We start from the raw sequence: 20490 nt of genomic DNA, 5'->3' as shown, positions 1-20490 counted from the left end.
TATTTATTTCATGGTAAGCCACCTTATCTTGGCAAGAAAGGTGGGGAGTACACGGTTTTTAAATAAATATTGTTGTCAGCCATTTAATCATGGGGGGGGGCAGGAGTGATTCACTGAGTGGGTACACAGTAAAGTCTTGAGAAGTAAACTCTTTTCCTACAAGAGCTTCACTGGATAAGCAGGCATTACCATTAGAGACCTCTCCACGCCCTTCTATTTACTGCTTCTTTCTGGAAGTAGGTCAGCATTTTGCCCTGATCCAATAATTTGTTTTGGAGTACAGTAGGAATGCTGAGCACTCAGAACAGCTGTTTTTGATCCAACCCACCAAGGATTTTGGGGTGTCTTCTTCAGTGCAAGAGACTCTACATGGTATCCCTCTGCGTACAAAGAAAGGAAGTCTGTAATGAGTGAGCAGAATGGATCCCCAGATCTTGCCAGTGTACCAACAGGCACAATGGCAATAGCAGCTCACATGCTGCGCAGTGTTTTGCAGCCATTTTTGCCCAAATGGGCACTTCTGCACCTTCCAAGTACAAGTAGTGCTAGAGCGCACAATGCCTTGCACAATGGCTCAACCATTGGGAACAAGGCTGTGTGATCACACAACTTCTTCAGGCAATTTCAGTATTTGTGCAAGTGTGCTTCAGTGCAACTTGCATTTGGAAGGTGCAGGAGTGCCCATGGTGTGCAACATGAACATGGAACACTGTGCAGTATGTGAGTCATCTTGTGGACTGCCTCTTCCAAATCAGTTTATTTGCATTTTGATGGGGGAGCAAGGATCTCAGCAGTGAAGTACTATATGTAGTCACTGACAGTGTCCTTTTACACATGGGTGAATTTGGACTGAGTTACGTCTCGAAAAGATACATAATAATATTGTAAAAAATGCCCCCAGATAGCATGCACTCCAAAACTGAAAATGGGGAACAACTATTGAAGCTAGCTTATTAGGGTGATTGCTCAACCCACCTGGAAATTAATCTTGGGGGGAAACAGGAGCCTATCATTTACTTCAGCCAATTGCATTGCTATCCTTACTAAAGCAGAATCACACTTTCCAAAAATTTCTTCCCATGAAATCATTTTTTTTCAACTTCCTCTAGAGTTCTGGGGCAGAGGACTGTAAGGTTCCCTATATTTGCAATGAGTACACTTAGGATTCAGTTGACTGTTACTGATACACTTTTTTGTTCAATGCTTGTTTTACTGCAGCATTTAGCAATCTGCGATTGGGAGGAGGAAAAGTTCTACCAGCATGTTTTGTAATGGTGGCCATATAATTTTATATTTTAATTGGAAGCATACAGGAGATCAATCCGCACACCAATCAACATTGAGGTTTTTGTCACCTGGAACATGTGAGAGAAAATTCCTCCTAGCCAGTCAAAAAAGATGCTAAACTTTGTCCTATACTGCACTGAACACAACAGCATGACAAACACACCTGAGCCCTTGACATGCAATTCCACAACTGCAGACAAATACAGTGTACTGTATAACATCTAAACACTGTTCAGAAATCCTTTTGCATCAGGCAAAACTGCAACTATCATCACCAGTCCACATACAGCACAGTGTGTGTGTGCGCAACCTCCCACCTGCCCTGTTGCAGAACAGAGCAGTTCTGCTCCAGCTTAAGTTGCCCAAATGTAGTTGTGTGATGTGATGCCCTTTACTTTCAATGGATGTCCCATCACACAACTGTGTTTGAATAACTTGAAATCAGAACAGAACTGCCCTGTTCCATAACAGCATGGGCAGGGGTTTACACATAGACAGCAGTGCAAGCAATGCTGAACTGCCTGCATTTTGCTGTGCTCTCTTTTGGTAGGAGCAGGCAAGTCTTATGAGGAGTAGAAGCCCTTGTGTCATTAGGGATGTTGTACAAATATCAAACACTTGAGCTTAGCCAAAAGGCCAAGATATGATGTACAAACATCCAACTACATTATAATGCTAGGGAATCTGAACAGAACTAGATGCTCTAAGACCACAGTTTTCAACATATGAAGTGGACCTCCTTAAAAATATGCTAAAAGCATGTGTGTGCGCTGACTGGATGAAAGAACAGGAGTTTCAACCCACCCTGCCTGCCCCAGGAAGTATAATGTGCCCAGCCCAAGTATCTACCGACTTGGTGGGCTAACCAATGGTGATTTGTGATGTGCACTGAATCGGGATGGGGCACTTCGAAGGTGGTGGGGGTGCCGCTTTAAGAGTGAGGGAGGGTGCACTTACCCCTCCCACCACTTCCCCCCTGCCAGTGTCCTTTGTTTAGAAAGCTAATCGGGACAGCAGCGTTCCTCCCTGCTGCTCCGTTGCTTGGATATGGCTGGAAGTCCCCAGCGCATGCAGGTGTGTCGGGGACTTCCAGCCATATTCGGCCAACAGGGTGGCAGGGAGGTACGCTGCTGACCCAATTAGCTTTATAAACAAAGGATGCCGGCGGTGGGAAAGAGGCAGGAGGGGTAAGTGCACCCTACCCCGCTCTTAAAGTGGCACCCCCGCTGCCTTCGAACTGGTGTAACCTCTGGTTCTTCGAACTGGTTCAGAGGCCCATAAAGGAAGGCCCGTAAAGGGTTCTCCCATAAGGTTCTCCTATAAGGGTTCTCCCATAAAGAGCCTCCGAACCGGTTCCGTGCACATCCCTAATGGTAATGGGACAATCCCTTTATTTTTCAGACTTTTTCAGTGTGCCCTCCTTCCTTCCGAAACAAAGTGTTTTGCACATTTGTTCCTAAATACTTCTCACTGTTCTGCCCTCATTTTCAGGATGAATTCAAGAATCACTTGTCAAGCCAATTTTTTTTACTCGGGGAGTGGGGAGGGTTTTCTTCAACCCTTTAACAGTTAGACAATCCTTGAATGGAATTCTGTGGAAAGAATTTTAATGTGTGAGGCAAGAATGTAGGGTGACAAGTGTTCTTCTTTAAAGAAAAGTGATGCCTCCTGCACACACTTTCCAAAGCAAGTGACTAGACATTATCATTATGTTCCTACATCAGTGAAAAAGTCTGAGCATGAAGCCATCATAGCTATAACGGTTTGCTTGGGATGGGTGTAGCTAAGGGCTCAGCTGCTGAAAGAGAATGAAGCTTTTGCTCCAGTGACATCAAATAGATGCAAACATGAACCAAATAACGATCTGTTCGCTAGGTAGGCCTAGCTTTCCAGTGCTTTGATCGATTTGGCCTATAATGCTTTCCAGTGTGCACGGGCCGCTTTACTAATTAAAAGAAAAGAGCCAATACTTTTAAAACAAAAAACAACAACCCCACCTTGAGCTTTCTGCCAAATGCTTTGGTTCTCAGTATCATACTGAGCTATTCATATTTTGTTATTTACACCAGGTAGTGTTCTACAAAACAGAAACCCCTGCTCTTAAAAACAAAACAAAACACCATGCTTACAGGGTAAAATTGGCCCTCCAGTTATCTTGAGCTCCATTCTTCTCCACCTTGTACCTTACAGAATGCAAAGTTAGTGTGCCATATAGATTTGGTTACCCAGCACAGCTGCTTTGCCAGCCAACCTCTGCATAGGTGCAAATGTGACCATGAAGCATTAAGCAGGGTAGAAGGCAACCTGACTTGTTCAGCTTGTAAAGATAAGCTTGTTCCCAAATCTCCCTGTATCTGTCATCATTTCAAAAATTGCTTTTGCAGCAAAGGAGTCACTTGAATTAAAGAGATGTATGATGAGGAATCCTCTTGTGGTTCCCTTGCAAAAGCCAGCCAGCCAACCAAAAGATCCTCCAGGGACAATTCTCAGAAAGTGTCAAAAGATAGGTAGATCCTCAGAGTGGGTCTTCACCCTCCTGATCTTTCTAAGGTGCTCTCAAACAGAAAGAAGTGTTTGGTAGAAGTGTGTTGACCCAGAAGAAGAGTAGGCCCTCTTGAAGCATTTGTTCGTCATGTCTGGGTCAGCACCAAGTGCCTTAGTTTTCTTTGGAGTCAGGTGAAAGATGGTTGGAGGGATAACAGGTGATTGAAGAAAGCCAGTATGCATGAGCGGCTGGTTTTGAATGAGTATGGGGAATTCACACAGCGGAGAGTTTTAAATGGAAGTGCCAACTCTTGGTATGATTCTTGCCGTGGGTGGTTTCAGCTGCTAAGGGTTGTGCCAACAGGTCTTCTGATATAGTTCTACCCAGTACAGGGGAATATAGTTTCCTTTTTTTCCTTCCTGTTTTAATTGATTTTTGTTTTTAAAAAGGCAGTTCAGAAGATTTACATTGTACGTAACAGAGAAGTGAATAATACCAGCACTTATGGTTCTTTTCAGTTACGTTTTGAAGATGGTGTCATATTCACGTAGGAGTGAACTTCTATGGTCTATGGAACCTAAAAGGAAGAAAGAAAAGGAGAGAGAATGAGAGTGAACTGAAAAAAAAAACCCTGCTAATTTTCAATAGAAACACTATCTTCTGCATATAATCAGAGAAGTGGTTCAACAGATTCAGTAAGAACACAGCTAGTGGGATTAGTTCCCAGCTCCGTTTCATTACAGGGGGAATGTATGAAGACTGGGTAGGGAAACAGCAACAATCTGCTGAAACCCAGGGGCTAGGACAGTGACTGTCACTATTTTTAAAGTGGAGGCCGCAGCTGCTGAGAGGGCTTGTTTCAAGGATGGGGGAGAGGGGGCAGTGGTTCCAGCCACAGTGAAGGGAGGGAGGGAGAGAACATTTCAGAAATTGTACTATCACACTTCAAAATGCAAGGAGAAATGAACGAGTTATCTTAGGAAAAATTAAAGATGCTGAGTACTCAAGAGCATCACAAATGAGATGTTGGAAAACTCAAACCTGCATAGAATCCAAGCATACTTGTTTCATCTCACAGGGTCAGTTAGGATCCTATGTTCAAATAAATAGGGAATTTCCCATTGTGGCTGCTACTTCTGCCCATCTCAAGAGGACAGGGAGAAGAGATAGCGTGAGCCAGCAGGTCATTCCTGATCCTTCCCTGAGTACAGGGGTAAGGGGAAGTAAATGTCTGAACAAGCACTTTGCTGTAGGCTTTACTAAAATTCTAACAGCAGGGGTATTCTTTCTTTCCTTACTTTTTATTTTTAGGCATGTTCCCAAAATAAAACAGGGAATTAGCAGAAAACTATCTTGGGAACACTAAAACAATGATCCACAGATGTACTAGGTAGCTATAAATACAGTTACAAAATATGTCAAATGGACTTGTAGGAGCAAAACAATTTGTGTCCACCTCAATGTCAACATTTTCAAACCAGCACAGTAATAATAAACTCCTATATGAAAACATTCCCCATACAAATACTCACAAGCACAAATACTCACCACACAAACACAAAACTCCATGACAGTTCCACTCTGGACATATTTCATGGCATCTGAGATTTCTGGGTATCAAAATTATATGATGCTCTTTGTCTGTCGTATGTGGTATGTGTTACTTCTGTGAGTTCATACCCACAACAAAATACCACTAAGTAATATGGAAAGAGCACCATTGTATAGCCTTCCAGAAGAGGAATAAATCAGGAGCATTATAGCTTGACCTGAGACACAGTAACAAGATTGCCATTGGTCTCCTAAAGCTGATAATCAGAGGCAATATCATGGATAATCCCTGACAGGAATTAATACCCAAGTTGGCACAACGCTAGTAGCTTTCAGTTTTATACGGCTATGTACTTACCTCTGGCAGTATATGTGCATCTTTTGATATAAATATGCCCACAGCATTGCCAGAACATAATCTGGAGAAGCCTTCTGTCTCTTTAACAGCAATGCCGCCACAACACAGGAAGAAGCCAACACTTCCCTTGCTTCTCCTCCTGACTTGTTGCTCGCCTTTACAGGGCAAAAAAGAGTCATACTTGCTCCAGCAGATCCATGGTGGAAGAATGGATACATCTTCAGGCTACAGGTCTCTTAAAGAGGCAGAACAGTTCTCCAGTTTGAGATCTGCAACCCAAAATGCTCAAATGCTCAAATGCAGGGGGACGCGGGTGGCTTGAGCACTGCCCAAACAAGGAGGCTGTGCTGCAGGGCAGCAGTGATCGGCAGTAAGGGCTCTGTGCCTGGAGTTATATGATGCATCCCCCATTATTTCCAATGGGTGTCACATTGCACAACTCTACACACAGATCACCGAGCATTGCTACCTTGTGGCACCACCTCCTCACAATTGTTTACATGCGTGCAGGGGCGTAGGCAGTGCTCAAGCCACCCATGTCTCCGTGCACAGTATGTAACTGGCCCTATCCATTCCCAGCACAGCATCCCTCCAGTTGCTGTCTATCTTATGTTACTTTTTAAGACTGAGAGTCCTTTGGGGACAGGGAGCCATTTTAGCAATTTTAATTTAATTTAATTTAATTTAATTTAATTTAATTTAATCTGATCTATCTATCTATCTATCTATCTATCTATCTATCTATATGTAAACCACTTTGGGAACTTTTGTTGAAAAGCAGTATATAAATATTTGTCATATTCGTAGCCCAGTAATGATGACTGTTAAATAAGTATCGTGGCGATTGATCATTCAAACACCACTTAAAGGAGTAACTACATCCAATGAGATCTCTGTAACTTTATGACTAAAGTGAAGTCAGCAAACAGTTGGGACTGGATATAAAGTTTATGACATCTGTGCTTCCAAAGGAAAAACAGCGTTATCAGCATTATTCACGGATACTCTTGAAGAAGACTCTTCTTACCTTGTTAGATGCCTGCTTAATTCATGAACTTCCATTTCAGTGCTTTTAAACTCATTGAGCTCTTTGCGAATTGCTGCCTGCAAATGACAAAGAAACTTGTAAATATACAGCTGGACAGAGATGTGGAATATGAATATCTATATGGCTTCTGAAACTATCAATAGAGGGTAGAACTGCTGTCAGTAATGAGAAAGTGAAAAAAGGGGTCTTGTAGAGGAACGAGGCCTAGACCTCCTAATTTTTGTAAATAGGCCTTTGTATTCTAAATGAATTGTAAATTGTATTAATATGTACAAACCTCATCATTATTGTAAATAGAGTATACTTATTATTGTAAATAGAGTATAAAGACGCATAAACTTCAAAAATCACTTAAAAATCAGCCCTTTGCCCAATTCCTTTCAAATAATTCTGATAGCTTCCTTGCCCACCCTAGGAACTACCACCTACCACACTCTGCTCTAGGACACCCCTTTCCCACCAACGTGAAGATATACATTTGCTGCAATCCTAATTATTCCCTATGAGGAATTCAAAAATAATTTTAAAATTCACCAATAATCAGAGGAATGTCCAATTGCCTTGGGGTTTTGTGGGTGGTAGGCACCCCTGTCTGTCTACCACCCACCCCACTTTTGTGCCCCTAGGTGCTCCACAATAGGGGATATGGGCTGGTTCTGGTCCCACTATACCCTATGAGAAAAATAATTGAAAATATTTCAAATATTCATAAAAAATTATAGGACTGTCCGATTGCTTCAGGGTTTGGGTGGTTGTTGGCAACCATGGGTGCTCCACAATAAGGTATAATGGCCTCATTTGAGTCCCATTATAACCTATGAGAAAAAAATATAAATAATTTCCAAAAATTAATAAAAAATCGTATGCGTGTCCAATTGCTTTGGAGTTTGGGTGGCAGGTAACCCTGGGTGCCAGCTACCATCCTACCAATTTTTGGCTGTCCAAACTGGTTCAAATAGAACCACCCCCTTGTTCGGTTTGAATTAGAACTTGCAGCTTGAACCTGATGGTTTGGTTCAGTTCGAATTCGAACCTTCGAACCACCCTGGATCGAATTCAAACCAGTTCAAATTCGAACTGGTTTGCACATCCCTATCTACTTGGTGGCAGCAGTTAAACTTGTAATGTTTGGGGAGATCTGTGTCTTGTATAAGCAGCAGGGTGGATCCTCCACATGTGGTGGCAAAGTGGTGGGATAGACAGCTATTCCTCAATGGGTCTCAAGAAAGTTTCCTGGTCATCCACTTGCTCACAGCAAGTAACAATACTTTTCAGGTGATCAGCTTGCCAGAGCCGTTACTTAAGAAATTCTCAGATGCATCAGTAATGTGCTGCAGACTGGTCTGGTAAAAATGATGGTGCCTATTTGCAAGTGTGTTCTGCACTCAGGTCCTGTGCATGCCTACTTAAAAGAAAGTGCTACAGTTCAGTGGGGCTTCCTCCTCTAAGAATGCAAGCATAGGATTGCTATCCTTGTATAAAAAAGGGGAAAGGGCCTGAAACAATTAGATCATTAGATGAAAGAAGGGCTGTGTTACAGTGAACCATGTCTCCCTAAGGATGACTGCTTTGTAAATGATGGGAAAACAATCATGGCTTGTTATGGTTCTACATTGTATGTTAACAAGAGCAAACCTTGGAGTAAGAAAAACAAACAGATGGAAGAGACAAGTTCTGAATTGCCTGAAAAGCTGCCAGTGTTGAGCTTTGGAAGACCACACGGGGAGAGCAATGAAGCATCTTTCCCACAAATGCCTCAAAGCTATTCTTCATTAATTGAACAGGCTATAAGTGGGCAGGGGGAGGGCACAAAGCCTGACGTCTCCAGCCATGGTATGTACTGAAGTTGCCAACATGTGGAAACCAGTGCAGGTTGCCATTAACTCTGAGCATGTTCATCATTGTTGCCATGTTTTTTTGCAAAGCTGATGGGACCTGTTGCCTCCCTTGCCTTTCCTTCATCTGCTGTTTGTCCATTTTGCTTGGCACAAGCAGTGACCAAATACCATTTACTCTTGGCTCACTAGTTTTGTTGTTGATATTAGACATTTTATTTGGATAATGGCCAACATCCTAAGGAAGTACTGGTGCAGTGAGAGGATCAGAATAACACAGGGCTGCTCAACTTCGGCCCTCCTGCAGATGTTGGCCTACAACTCCCATAATCCCTGGCTACTGGCTACTGTGGCTGGGGATTAAGGAAGTTGTCGTCCAAAAACAGTTGAGAGGCCAAAGTTGAGCAGGCCTGGACTAACAGCACTAGCACTCACATGGCAGTGTGTGTGTGTTTTTAAAATGATCTTCCCTTCCCCAGGAAACCCTTTGTGCCACCTGAAAATATGTCCTTAATGTGTGTAGTCCTCAGATGCACATTTTTGGTGGCACGGAAGGCTTCCTGGGGAAGGGAAAGTCATTAAAAATCAGCCCCGCATTTGAATGCTGGTGGTGTTAGTCTGGAAAGGTTGTTATTTTGATCCTCAAAGGATCTTCCTTTGATCCTCTTATTTTGATCCTATTTTGATCCACTACTTCATTAGTCAGGACGTTGGCCAGTTTCTTTGGGAGTTTTCTGACATGCTGCGTGACATTAAGACAAATTTGAAAACAAGATGGGCCCTCTAACAAGGATTCTCAGATGTTGTTCACTACAACTCCCTGCATCCCTGGCTGCAGTGGCCTTTGGCTGGGATTATGGGGGTTGTAGTCAACAACATCTGGGAATCCCTGTTAGAGGGAACACTGGTCCTCTATCATGTTTCCAGAAAGGCAATACTCCTGCTGTTGCGACTGGGGTGGGGGTGGGGAGTCACAATAATAAAACTCAAGGAATGCCCTCTGCTGTGCAAACCTAGAGTCCTGTACCTCTTAAGGCATCTGTTTTGGAAGCATAGGGTCAAACACAAAAATGGAACATAGGAAGCTGTCATATACCGAGTCAGACCATAGGTATATCTAGCTCAGTATTGTCTACACGGACTGGCAGTGACTTCTCCAAGGCTGCAGGCAGGCAGGAGTCTCTCTCAGCTCTATCTTGGAGATGCTGCCAGGCAGGGAACTTGGGACCTTCTGATCTTCCCAGAGTGGCTCCATCCCCCTGTGGGGAATATCTTCCAGTGCTCACACTTCTAGTCTCCCTTTCATATGCAACCAGGGTGGACCCTGCTTAGCTCTGGGGACAAGACATGCTTGCTGCCACAGGACCAGCTCTCCTCTCCATGGGTTAAGCCCTGTCGAATAAAAAGGCTAAGAATGTGAGCTCGCTTCCCAGCACAAGTCTTACCTCAGCTGGGAGTGGTTTAAGGAAGGTACCATCTCTCAGCCACAGCCCTGATCTACAAAATGGAGTTAACAATTCTGACAGGGTTTTGTAAGGATTACCAAGAAGAGCTCTGTGAAGTGCTTTGAACATATAAGGGTTGGGTGGGGCTCTTCAACAAACATACATTGCAACAGGCTATGTTTTAGTTAGTTTCCATGTTCCAGAAGGATGCCCATATTAGTCTGCTTCAGCAAAAACAACAAAGATTTTTATGGCACCTTAAAGATGAGAGAGTCACTTCACCAGATATATGAAAGACTAGAGTTCACTTCACAAGATATACAAAGAGCTCTAAACACTTGGGGTGTGTGTGTACAAACACACAACATTTAGAAATGTATTAAAAATGATAAGCAGTGGAGCCAAATGGCAATGAAATGCAATAGTAGCAGTCTATGGCAATTCTCTGTAAGCAAAAATGTATACAATATAAGCCCAGGGACCATTCACAACTGCAGTAACATTTGATAACAGAATCTTCCTAGCTTTGCATAAGCCTCGCAGTGGGAGAGGAAACCATTGTCTCAGGTGAGGTCTAAATGAATCAAACCAAATGCATTTATTTCTGTATTTCTCAAATTTGTCGACTGCCCCAAACTTCGGTCTCTGGGCAGTTCACAACAACGTAAAACAAAAACAATTTAAAACCGCAGTCAAATTAAAAAGCTTGGGTGAAAAAAATGATTCTTTCAGGACTTTAAAAAAGTTGTCCGAGATGGGGAGGCTCTTATTTTTTAGGAGGGAGCACATTCCAGAGTCTTGGGGCAGTCGTGATACATTCTAAAATAGCATCCGAATAACTACTTGTGTTTGCATGTGCTTTTCCAAAGGCGAGACAGCCACTGGGCTGTCCAAATTGCCCTTGCAGGGATCTGAAATGTAGGTCATTTAGGCCAGTCATACCGAATTTAGATGTCAAAGATGACATTTCAATTACATTTTGCCTGTCCATGGAACTCCATGTGAAGTAATAATAAATGAAATAATATGTCAAGCATGTGCAGGACTCTATAGCTTCATTGCCAAGTGCTCCCACACCTCTGGGATTAGGTAATAAGGTTCCTGCAGGCTGACGGTATACTTGCCATCAGGCAGGCTTTTGCTTGAACTTGAGAAACACAGACCTGTCAATCTCCTCATTTTTGAGAAATTAACCCCTGCCTTTTGCACTGTCCTTCAGCACAGTTCTGCTTCATATTCGGATATGGCAGCACAGACAAAAACAAGAAAATTTCCACGGTCTCCCTTCAGCCAGCTGTTGTGTTCCTTGGACTTGAAAGGGGCCACACAGGCTGTTGACTCCGACAGTGACTGTCTGAAAGGTTATTACTCTTCATGTCCCCGATCTGAGATTAAATAGGAGGCATCAGCCAGCAAAGATGAAGTCAGGCAAAAGACAGTTTATTATGTCACCGCACAAGATAAACTCAGAGCATTAAAAAAAAAATCCCTTTGGAAAAACATTTTTGCAATAAATCTCCCTTGTGCCAATGAAATCAGAAGGGGGCAAATTTGGAAAGGAATAGTTCTAGCCAGTTCAATGTCCTTTTGCATTTTTTACTGGGCACAGTGTTGTGAAGGGGGTTCACAGAATGTACTTATTTGTATTTATGTGTGATTTTTACTAACATTCCTTTATTTCACCACCACCATTTAAAGTCTCTGTATGAATATACAGGATCTCAGGATCTAAGTATGTAAAGGTTTTCTGCTGATGTAACATGGTATTGTAGGTGTGGAGGTACAGACTAAGTTACTCACAGATTCTGTCAAGATGAATAAAATAGAAGTGTATTGATTATAAGTTCTGATGTTAGCTTAGTTCTCTATTTAGAAAGTTGGGTAGTTTACTTGCTTGGTTCCAGGAATGTTCTGTTAACAGAAGCTTTTCATACACTTCAGGCATATACAACTTATAAGAATCTTTGTTTTTAAACGGTTTCTCTTCACAGCTCACTCAGCCGGTTCACTTTAAACATATTCCACAGTTCACACAGGACCATCTTTTCTTCAGCCTTCCCCCTAGGCTGTACATCAGATACTTTCACACAGTGAACCAACTGCTCCCTTCAACAACTGAACTCTAACCGCTTTCTAACTAAACATCTTTTAAACTGCTTCCTCTCTCTTCACTAGGGATTCCCCAGTCTTGGCTGCAGGGCTGATCTGTGCTGGACTCTTAGTATGCCCAGATAACATTCCAAACCCAAACCACCATATAGGACTAAACATTCTTTAAAACATACATCAAACCTCATCTTGTCACATGTGGAATTAGAAGAGAAAGAATCAAGATGCTAGCCACAAGATGAATATCAATATGAATGTTGTGACTGTTGCTCTGTCTCATCTATGGCATCCTGATGATGTATCTAAAAGACTAATAGTGCACATGTCACCCTTGAGCTTCCTGTTTAGCTGGAAGACTAGGAATGCCACTTGCTTTTTTGTCATGTTCCCCTGTTTTATCAATTGCATAAGGAGTGACTCCAGAGGGGGGCGTGCCCCCCAGACAAGGATCTTGTGCCCCCCCCCACAAAACCTGCCTCCCATTTCTGCTTCAGAAGTCTAATATGTGGGGCATAGCTAGGGGAGAGGAGTGAGGGAGATCATGAAGAAAATAGGAAGGGGTGGAGCTGGGGGGCCCTCAGGAGCTTGGGGGCCCGGGTTCTTTGAAACCATCTGCTCAATTATAGCTACGCCCCTGTGTGGGACACAGTTCACCCATCCATAAATGCACTTTGCCCCTTCTGTGCCTCCACTCAATTTTTTTTCTCTGGTGTCACCATGGAACTGCATGAATTACTGTCAATGTCTCCAAACTTCTTGTTTTTCAGCATTTTGAGCATAGATATACTGATACAGCAAACCCAGGTGTATAGTCTGATGCTACAGATCTGTTGCCCTCTGGATACAATCCAAGTCACAGTTTTTGATCCAAAGAATGTTTTGTGCTCTATAAGCAGATTCCTTTCCTTTATTCTATCACTATTGCTACAGTCTGCTAAGGAATTTTTTTTTGTTATGGTCAGCGTATATAAAATACAAACAGATAAGACACTGAGAGCTTTATAGTTAATTGCCTCCTCCCCAGTTTTTGATGCTTGGAGATCTACCATAGTCTAAATCTGGGAAATTTCCAGAAGTGATTTACTGCCTGAAGAGCAGGTCTCTGTAGCAGCCACTGCTGATCTATCCAAGTGAGAATTATCAGATCAACGTGGACTCTCCCTCTGCATGTGGAATGTATCTGGTTGGGCTTGTAAATCTAGAGATATCTCTTTTACAGAATACCTGTCTAAATTCGATGTTCTTTTCCTGCAAGAGACTTGGGCCATGAATAAGATTGAGGTGGATGGTTTCTATGTACAATATGTCAATGCCCTGCCCAGTGAAAAGGGGGATAGACCCAAAGGAGGAATGGCCTATTAATAGCAACAGCACTTCATGTGAAGATTATCCCCATGCCCTTTCATGCCCAGTGGGTGACTGCAGTTTTACTGCAATTTAATCACGTTCAATTGGTTCTGATTAATCTATATATTTCTCCTGGGTGTGCCATGGAATGTGCGTCCCGGCAAGCCAGATGACTGGCTGGGGCGCAGGCCAATGGCGGCGGCGGGCAGGCCTGCTGGGACTGGCTGGCACTGTGACTGTGAGGCAGGCAGCAGCTGTGGAGGCCAGCGGCGGGCCGCAGAAACAGTACTTGGCTCCAGTGGCGGTGGGCCCGGCTGTGGCAGCATGGTGGCGGGCCAGCCTGCTGGAAATGGCTGGCACTGGGAGGCAAGCGGTGGGCTGCGGAGCCGGTACTCGGCCCAGCTGCAGAAGCGAGGCGGCAGCAGCGGGCCGGCGGTGGAGGCGCCTGTGGAGTCAAGGCACCTGTGGGAGGCCGGGGCAGGAGGGAACCGGGTGGCGGAACTTCCCTGTTTGCCGCCCAGGAGGAGGAATGGTGGCTGGGGGGGCCTTTTTGGAAAGCATGGATTTTACTCCTTAGTTATTGGTTTAGGATACATTTCTCCCCTCTGGGATTGATCCCTCTTATGTTGGCCGATAGGTTTCAATCCACCTGGTCACGAGCACTGATGGGTAAATTGTAATCACTCAGCTTCTTTGCTGAACATTTTAATAATTATTAGATTATAATCAAGACAAGGAGATCCTCAAACACAGGGTCTTGGACACTGAACATCAGAACAATTTAAGCTCCATCCCGGAGACCATAAGAGGGTGTTTTGGTGATTTTAACCGGGAACCTGCTAGCTATCTATTGTCCCTCTCTTTACCAAGCCATCACAGGGTTTTCCTCAGAGCAAGATATGACGCCTAACCATCAGCAGTTTTATCTGGAAGGTTTCTGAAAACCCCTCTGGCCAGTCGGTTATGCCCCTGAGGCTCAGGTGAGGTCGAATCTGTCCACCATGTGCTGCTCTTTGTCCTTTTTATAATGATAGCTAGTGCAGTCTTATTTCTCCCTTGTTATCACGCTTTCCTGGCCGGACTGTTGAATTTTACACCACACTCCTCCTTGCAGGTAAGAAACCTTCTACCACCTACAAGGTTGCCAAATTTTGTGCAGCTGCTGTTAAGATCTGTCAACAGCTAACCTCCAGCCCTTCTTTTTAGATGTTGTTACATGAGGCTTCTATGTTGGTGTATTATCTATGATTTACTTCTTATCTGAATGTAGTATCTGTGTGTATATATAACTGATCACTGATTGTAATAAAGCTATTCATTCATTCAGAAGTGATTTAAGATTTATTTTTTTAAAGCATGTATTTTCTGCAATTAGTGGCAGATTATAGATGTGGAGAAATTTTATTGTATATTCTGGGATTTTTACTTTGTATTTTTTAACAAAAAGTTGTTGCTAACTTTGAACCTAAAGGAAAGAGTGGGATATACATTTTGAAACAAAGTTAATAATACATGCCTCTGGCTACCAGAAAATGTTATGATTTGTGTACAAAGCTTGTGTGTGTGCAACTTTATGCATGTGCTGGCTTATCTATGGAAAGGGGAAAGGAATGCTGTATTTTTTCTACTTCCATTCTCTGAGCAGAAAAACCACAAGGTTTGTTATATTAGAAGATGTTTTTGGCTATTTTGTATACAATTAACTGATTTTGTGGGTTGGTGGTGAAAACTGCATTATCAAAGATCATTTTGGCAAATAAGTCTACTAGGGTCAAAGGCTATCTAAAGAATGTTACCTTGGTTCAACTCAGATGGTACTGGCTGTCACATTTTTAGACTCCTGGTTCATAAACTGACTGTTAAAATACATGACTGCCCCTTGACAAGAGCTAACAAGAATTATGAGAAAAGAAGGGGAAATGCAAACTTCAGGGCAGTCTGTAAACACATCCTGAATCCTCAGGGATGTGTTTTTGGTTGAACAGAGCACTTCTAGGAAGCCAAGAGAGCTCTGAAGTATTTGCACTCTTGTGCAAGAGTGCTCACGCTTTGGAAACATAGGGAATAGCATGGGGGTTAGTGCTGCATGTGTGCTGATCTGTGTTGCATGTGCACACAGCATTAGTTAGGATGTCAGCCACTGAATGGACACTTGCTGAATATACTCACCATGGTAAGTACTGGGTTTAAAACAAAACAAAACAATTTCATTCTATATTTTGGTGTCATGTGCAGAACTACTTTGCAAAATGTATGCCTCTGCTGGAATTGCTCAGCAAAAGCAGCAAGCGTTAGAGTTGTGTCGCCAAAGGCATTTTTCAGAGAATTATAGGCCTAATTTTTCTCTTGCCAAGCTTGGTGGCAGCATAAATATCCTACTGCTTTTACTAGAATCAATGCAAATTTAAGCAGGTACCACCAAATGTTTACAGCAGAAAATAAAATAAAGGGATCTGGCACAAAAAGAAGCAAAGGAAGTCTAAACCTGGCACCTTCTCAAAGACCTTGTGCTCTACCCAGCTGGCCTATCCCATCCACAATGTTGCCTGGGAAAGGAACCTCATATTGCATCATCACATTAGACTAGTGCTCAAACCTGAGATTGTTTCCCCAAAATGTCTCCTACTTACTTTGTCAGCAGCTGTGAGTCGCGTCCATGGTTTGTCTGCCCGTCTATCGTAGTCCTGAGCATCTGCCACTTCCACATAATCGCTGAAGCGGATGAGGATTTTTCTCTCACGCAGCTCTTCCACTGTGGGCCTTTGACTTAGCTAGAGAAGCAAAAGGGGAAAGTGGATCAAATCTTCACCCTTCTCCAAAAAACCTGTTTGCCAAGGTCTTGTAGTAAAAACTTGTTAAAAGCAATATTCCTTTATTTTAAAGTTAGAAATCTAGGATAGAATCAAGTTAGAATCTAGGTGCTGGAGATTAAAAATGTTTTCTGTCTTCTTATTAACAGGCCACTAAGAAACATCTTATATATTTTAAAGAATTTGTTTGTGTGAAATAATGTCATACTTCTCGATGACTTATAGATACCAAATTTTGCATACACAATCCAGCCACTGAAACTAGTTGAATGAGCTACTTTTTACAATGGAATATGCTCACTGAATGATTAATTTTTTTAAAATTATTATTATAAAGAAGAAGTTCTGAATACAATACTTCTTGATTTACCTACAGATACCAAATTTTGCATGAATAATCCTGCCATTGAAATTAACTGAATGCACTACTTTTTACACCAGAATATGCTGGGGGAATGGTTTAAATAAATAAATAAATAAATAAATAAATAAAGTATCTTTTGGAAGAAATTCTGAAGATAATCAGCAGATTTTAACTCTTATTGTTCTCCACAGATTTTTAACACTCAATAATCAGATCAATAATTCAAAAACAATACGCCCAAGAGTAGCAGCTCTTTCTCAGATTCAAATTGACCATGTATGTAATTAAGTGAATAATATTTGAAGCCAAAATCCTTCAAATGTCAAACTATTCTTTTACTACCCTTTTACAAGCACATTAATAAAAAATCTATTACACACATTGAATTTCTCTATCAGTATAATCTATGCAAAATGACTTTAGCTGGCCAATGATGGGCCTCACCCACTAGTCTCCTATAATGAAATGCTACTTGTTATTTCAGCAAATCTGAGTCCCATAGAACAAACCATAGAACAGGGTGATTTTTATTTTTGTTCAGTGAGGACAGAACATCAGAAGCCAATTCAGATGAACAGCAGCCACTACACAGGATGTCAGGGTCGCAGCAAGAACAACCAATGTGATCTCAGTATGTCCTTTAATCGCATATGAGGAGTATTAATCTGAATTGCCCCTTTACACATGCTACAAAACCCTGTTTAAACAGGGTTTCTTTCTGATGAAGCTAATGTATGTGACTTTTCCAAAATTCATTCTTCTCGGTGATGCTTTTCTTTCTTCCATTCCTCCATTCCTTCCACAGTTTACCTATTTTCATTACATACTTGATCTTCCTGCTTTTTCATTGATTTCTCCTCTCAATATTTCTCTCAATATTGTCACATACATTAGCATCCTGCCATCCTTCCTTCTATGCAGAATGCCTTTCCATCGTCACTGAGGCCCAAACTACACATTACATTAAATGCATTCTTGGCCCTAATGTTCTTAACTTTTGTTTACTACATAGCAGCCACAGAGGTGGTCTGGAACAGAACCACAGTGTGGAGGAAGGGACTTTGCTCCACCACAATCGTGATCCAGATTGTTTTCCCTGTGGTTGCTATTTGCCTTAGCAGGGAAGCTCATGATCATGATAAGCCTTGCATGATTCTGATTTGAATTCCCCCTATGGCTCATATTTTGTAAACAAAAAAGCATGCCAAGGCCAATGACACGTGTAATGTGCACTTTGGCCTTGAAAAACCCCAACCATCAGCCACTCTTCATAGGAATGGCATGCAAGCAGGGAAGCTATGATTTCCAGATATGCTCAGATTTGGGCATAGGAATATAGGAAGCTGCCATATACTGAGTCAGAACATTGGTCCATCTAGCTCAGTATTGTCTACACAGACTGGCAGCGGCTTCTCCAAGGTTGCAGGCAGGAATCTAAGCCCTGTCTTAGGGAAGCCAGGGAGGGAGCTTGAAACCTTTGGCTCCATCCCCTGAGGAGAATATCTTACAGCAGGGATTCTCAACGTTTGGTCCCCAGATGTTATTGGACTTCAGCTCCCATAATCCCCAGCCTCAGTGGCCTTTAGTTGGGGATTATGGGAGTTGAAGTACAATAACATCTGGGGTCCCAAAGAATCCCTGTCTTACAGTGTTCACACATCGTCTTCCATTCATATGCAACCAGGGTGGACCCTGCTTAGCTAAGGGGACAAGTCATGCTTGCTACTACAAGACCAGCTCTCCTGTCCTAATGCTTCTCTCTTTAGAAAGAAAGCATGGGGTGGGGGGTAACCAGAGTGCCACAAATAGAAAAGGTCATCTCCTCTAATTGGTATGTTCATTTCTATCTATCCCTCCATCCAAGCTGGTTCCAGGAAAATTTTGCAGGCTCCTAACATTTGCAAAAAAATGTCTGCACCTCTGCTAAAAGCCCATACATTTTGGTATGCACGCTGGGAAGCACTGCACATACAAAAGGCTTTGCATTGAACTTTCATAAATGGTGAGCATGTGCCAAGTTGCCCTCTGTGCAACCTGAGTGTGTGTTAAGTAGCAGTACCATTTACACAGCACCAACTAACATTGCAATGCAGACATCACTGAACTAAAAGAGTGGATTAAAAAAAATTATTTTTTGCCACTGCTACCATATTAATCTAAGGTGGTTATTTATTTTCCATGCAATCCTAAACTAAATAAGCAACAACTCCCCAGACACCTGACATTAAATATTAAAGATGGAACCAAAAGCTGGGGAATTCAAAGGTAAAGTTGATATCCAATCCTTTGCTCATGTTAACATGCCTTTCCCCTCCACAACAGCATATATTAAGGATGACGCGCCACTGGTAATGCTGAGTTCAAAGTTTTTTATTGTGTGGAACAGATTCTAGATGTTATTTTAAGCACAATGTGATTTAAAAAAAATAATGCTCCATTTATATCTTTTGTGATGACAAATGATCAAAGAAGGAATGCTTGCAGGCCAAATATATACTTTAAAAAATGATATGAACTGAATAATGAAGTCAGTTTCTGCAGTCACCAGCATGAATAGTAAAATCAAATTCTGTGTTTCAGGGAATGAGAAAAAAGGTGGTTCCTCTAATATGGGATAGCAAGAAAATATTTCAGATAGCTTTTGATTCTCTAGACCTGGGACAGGCATCTGCAGAAGATATGCAGCCTACTAAGGTTTCCCCTCCAGCCTGAGCAAGTGACACCCACAGACAGGTTATTTCTGGGGAAAAGCTTAGAGGGATGGATATGGTCTGTGGGCATTGCCTAACCCCTACTCTAAAGGAGCCTGGGCTATGCATCAAATCTTAAGTTGGCAAGGGCTTCTGTCACTGATTGTGACCATAGAGAGTTCATATGATGAATATAGCTTGCGATCGCTGGAAAACTTCTACCAGACTTTTTGGAAACTCACTCAACCTCCTTTTAATGAAATGAGGCTGACCCTTTGTTCTGCGTTTGTGCACAAGACAACACATTTGAGTCCAGTGATTTTATTGAGTCCAGTGGGCTTATAAGCATTGACTCTGCTGTGTTGTGACCACTGTGTGAAAGCACTTCCGGGCTCCCATTTCTCATGGAAAAAGTGAAGTGTGTGTGCACATATACACACTATAAGATATGTCTTGTCTTAGAGCTGCAGTAGACATTACATCTCATAGGCAGCGTATGCATCCCTATGGTGAATTTCCATGTATACCTCCCCATGTATTATCCATTATTACTCACAGTAGGAATTTCACTGCTCTCTCATGGTTTGGAGGTCAGGAAACTCACCACATTATGACCCCAATATATGTAATGTTTAGATCTGCTCTTAGCCACACTGAGAAATGAAAGTATCCTTTGTTTTCCAGAAACAAAGGAAAGGAAGCTGCTTCCCAAAGTGAATCAGGTGATGAGAATTAATTATTTAAGGGACCACAAAAATGACTCACCACTGAAAGAACCTCTGAGCTTTTCTATGGAGATGCTGATCTCCACAAAAAGATTTTTATGTATGATGGCATCAAGTTTTCACCTTCATGGAACCATATTTTCAGGAAAGCAACCTCTCAAGTTCTGACTCATTTAAAATCCTTCATGCATGTGTGCCTTGGGATAAAGAGCAAATGGGGCGGGGGGGGCGCCACTACTAAGATTCCTCAAGGATGGCAAAAATAACTATTCAAGGTTGTGGGAAGAGAAAGAGTGGATAGTTATGGCTGGATTAAGAATGTAATATGCTCACTGAGTAATATGCTCACTTATCACTGAGCATATTACCTTTGGCCCTCTGCATATTTCAGCCTTTGATTCTGCTAGCAGTGTAGGGTGTGGCAGTGAGCTCTGCC

At 42.3% G+C, this 20490-nt stretch overlaps 1 protein-coding gene across 13 annotated transcripts in view; it reads right to left on the bottom strand.

The window, feature by feature from the left end:
• Positions 1-2434: 2434 nt before the first annotated feature.
• PHACTR1 (phosphatase and actin regulator 1) overlaps positions 2435-20490 on the bottom strand; it is a 451342-nt gene continuing 433286 nt past the window's right edge. For all 13 annotated transcript variants that reach the window (XM_053250895.1, XM_053250898.1, XM_053250896.1 and 10 more), the window contains 3 exons: positions 16096-16236; positions 6709-6785; positions 2435-4349 (listed from right to left, as the gene is read on the bottom strand). In XM_053250895.1, coding sequence (XP_053106870.1) covers positions 4334-4349; positions 6709-6785; positions 16096-16236 — 234 coding nt within the window. In that variant the 3' untranslated portion in view covers positions 2435-4333. The remainder of the gene's footprint in view (positions 4350-6708; positions 6786-16095; positions 16237-20490) is intronic.

The sequence above is a fragment of the Hemicordylus capensis genome, chromosome 4, assembly GCF_027244095.1.
Source record: "Hemicordylus capensis ecotype Gifberg chromosome 4, rHemCap1.1.pri, whole genome shotgun sequence".
Taxonomy (NCBI): Eukaryota; Metazoa; Chordata; class Lepidosauria; order Squamata; family Cordylidae; genus Hemicordylus; species Hemicordylus capensis.
This window is presented reverse-complemented; position numbering and strand designations above follow the sequence as displayed.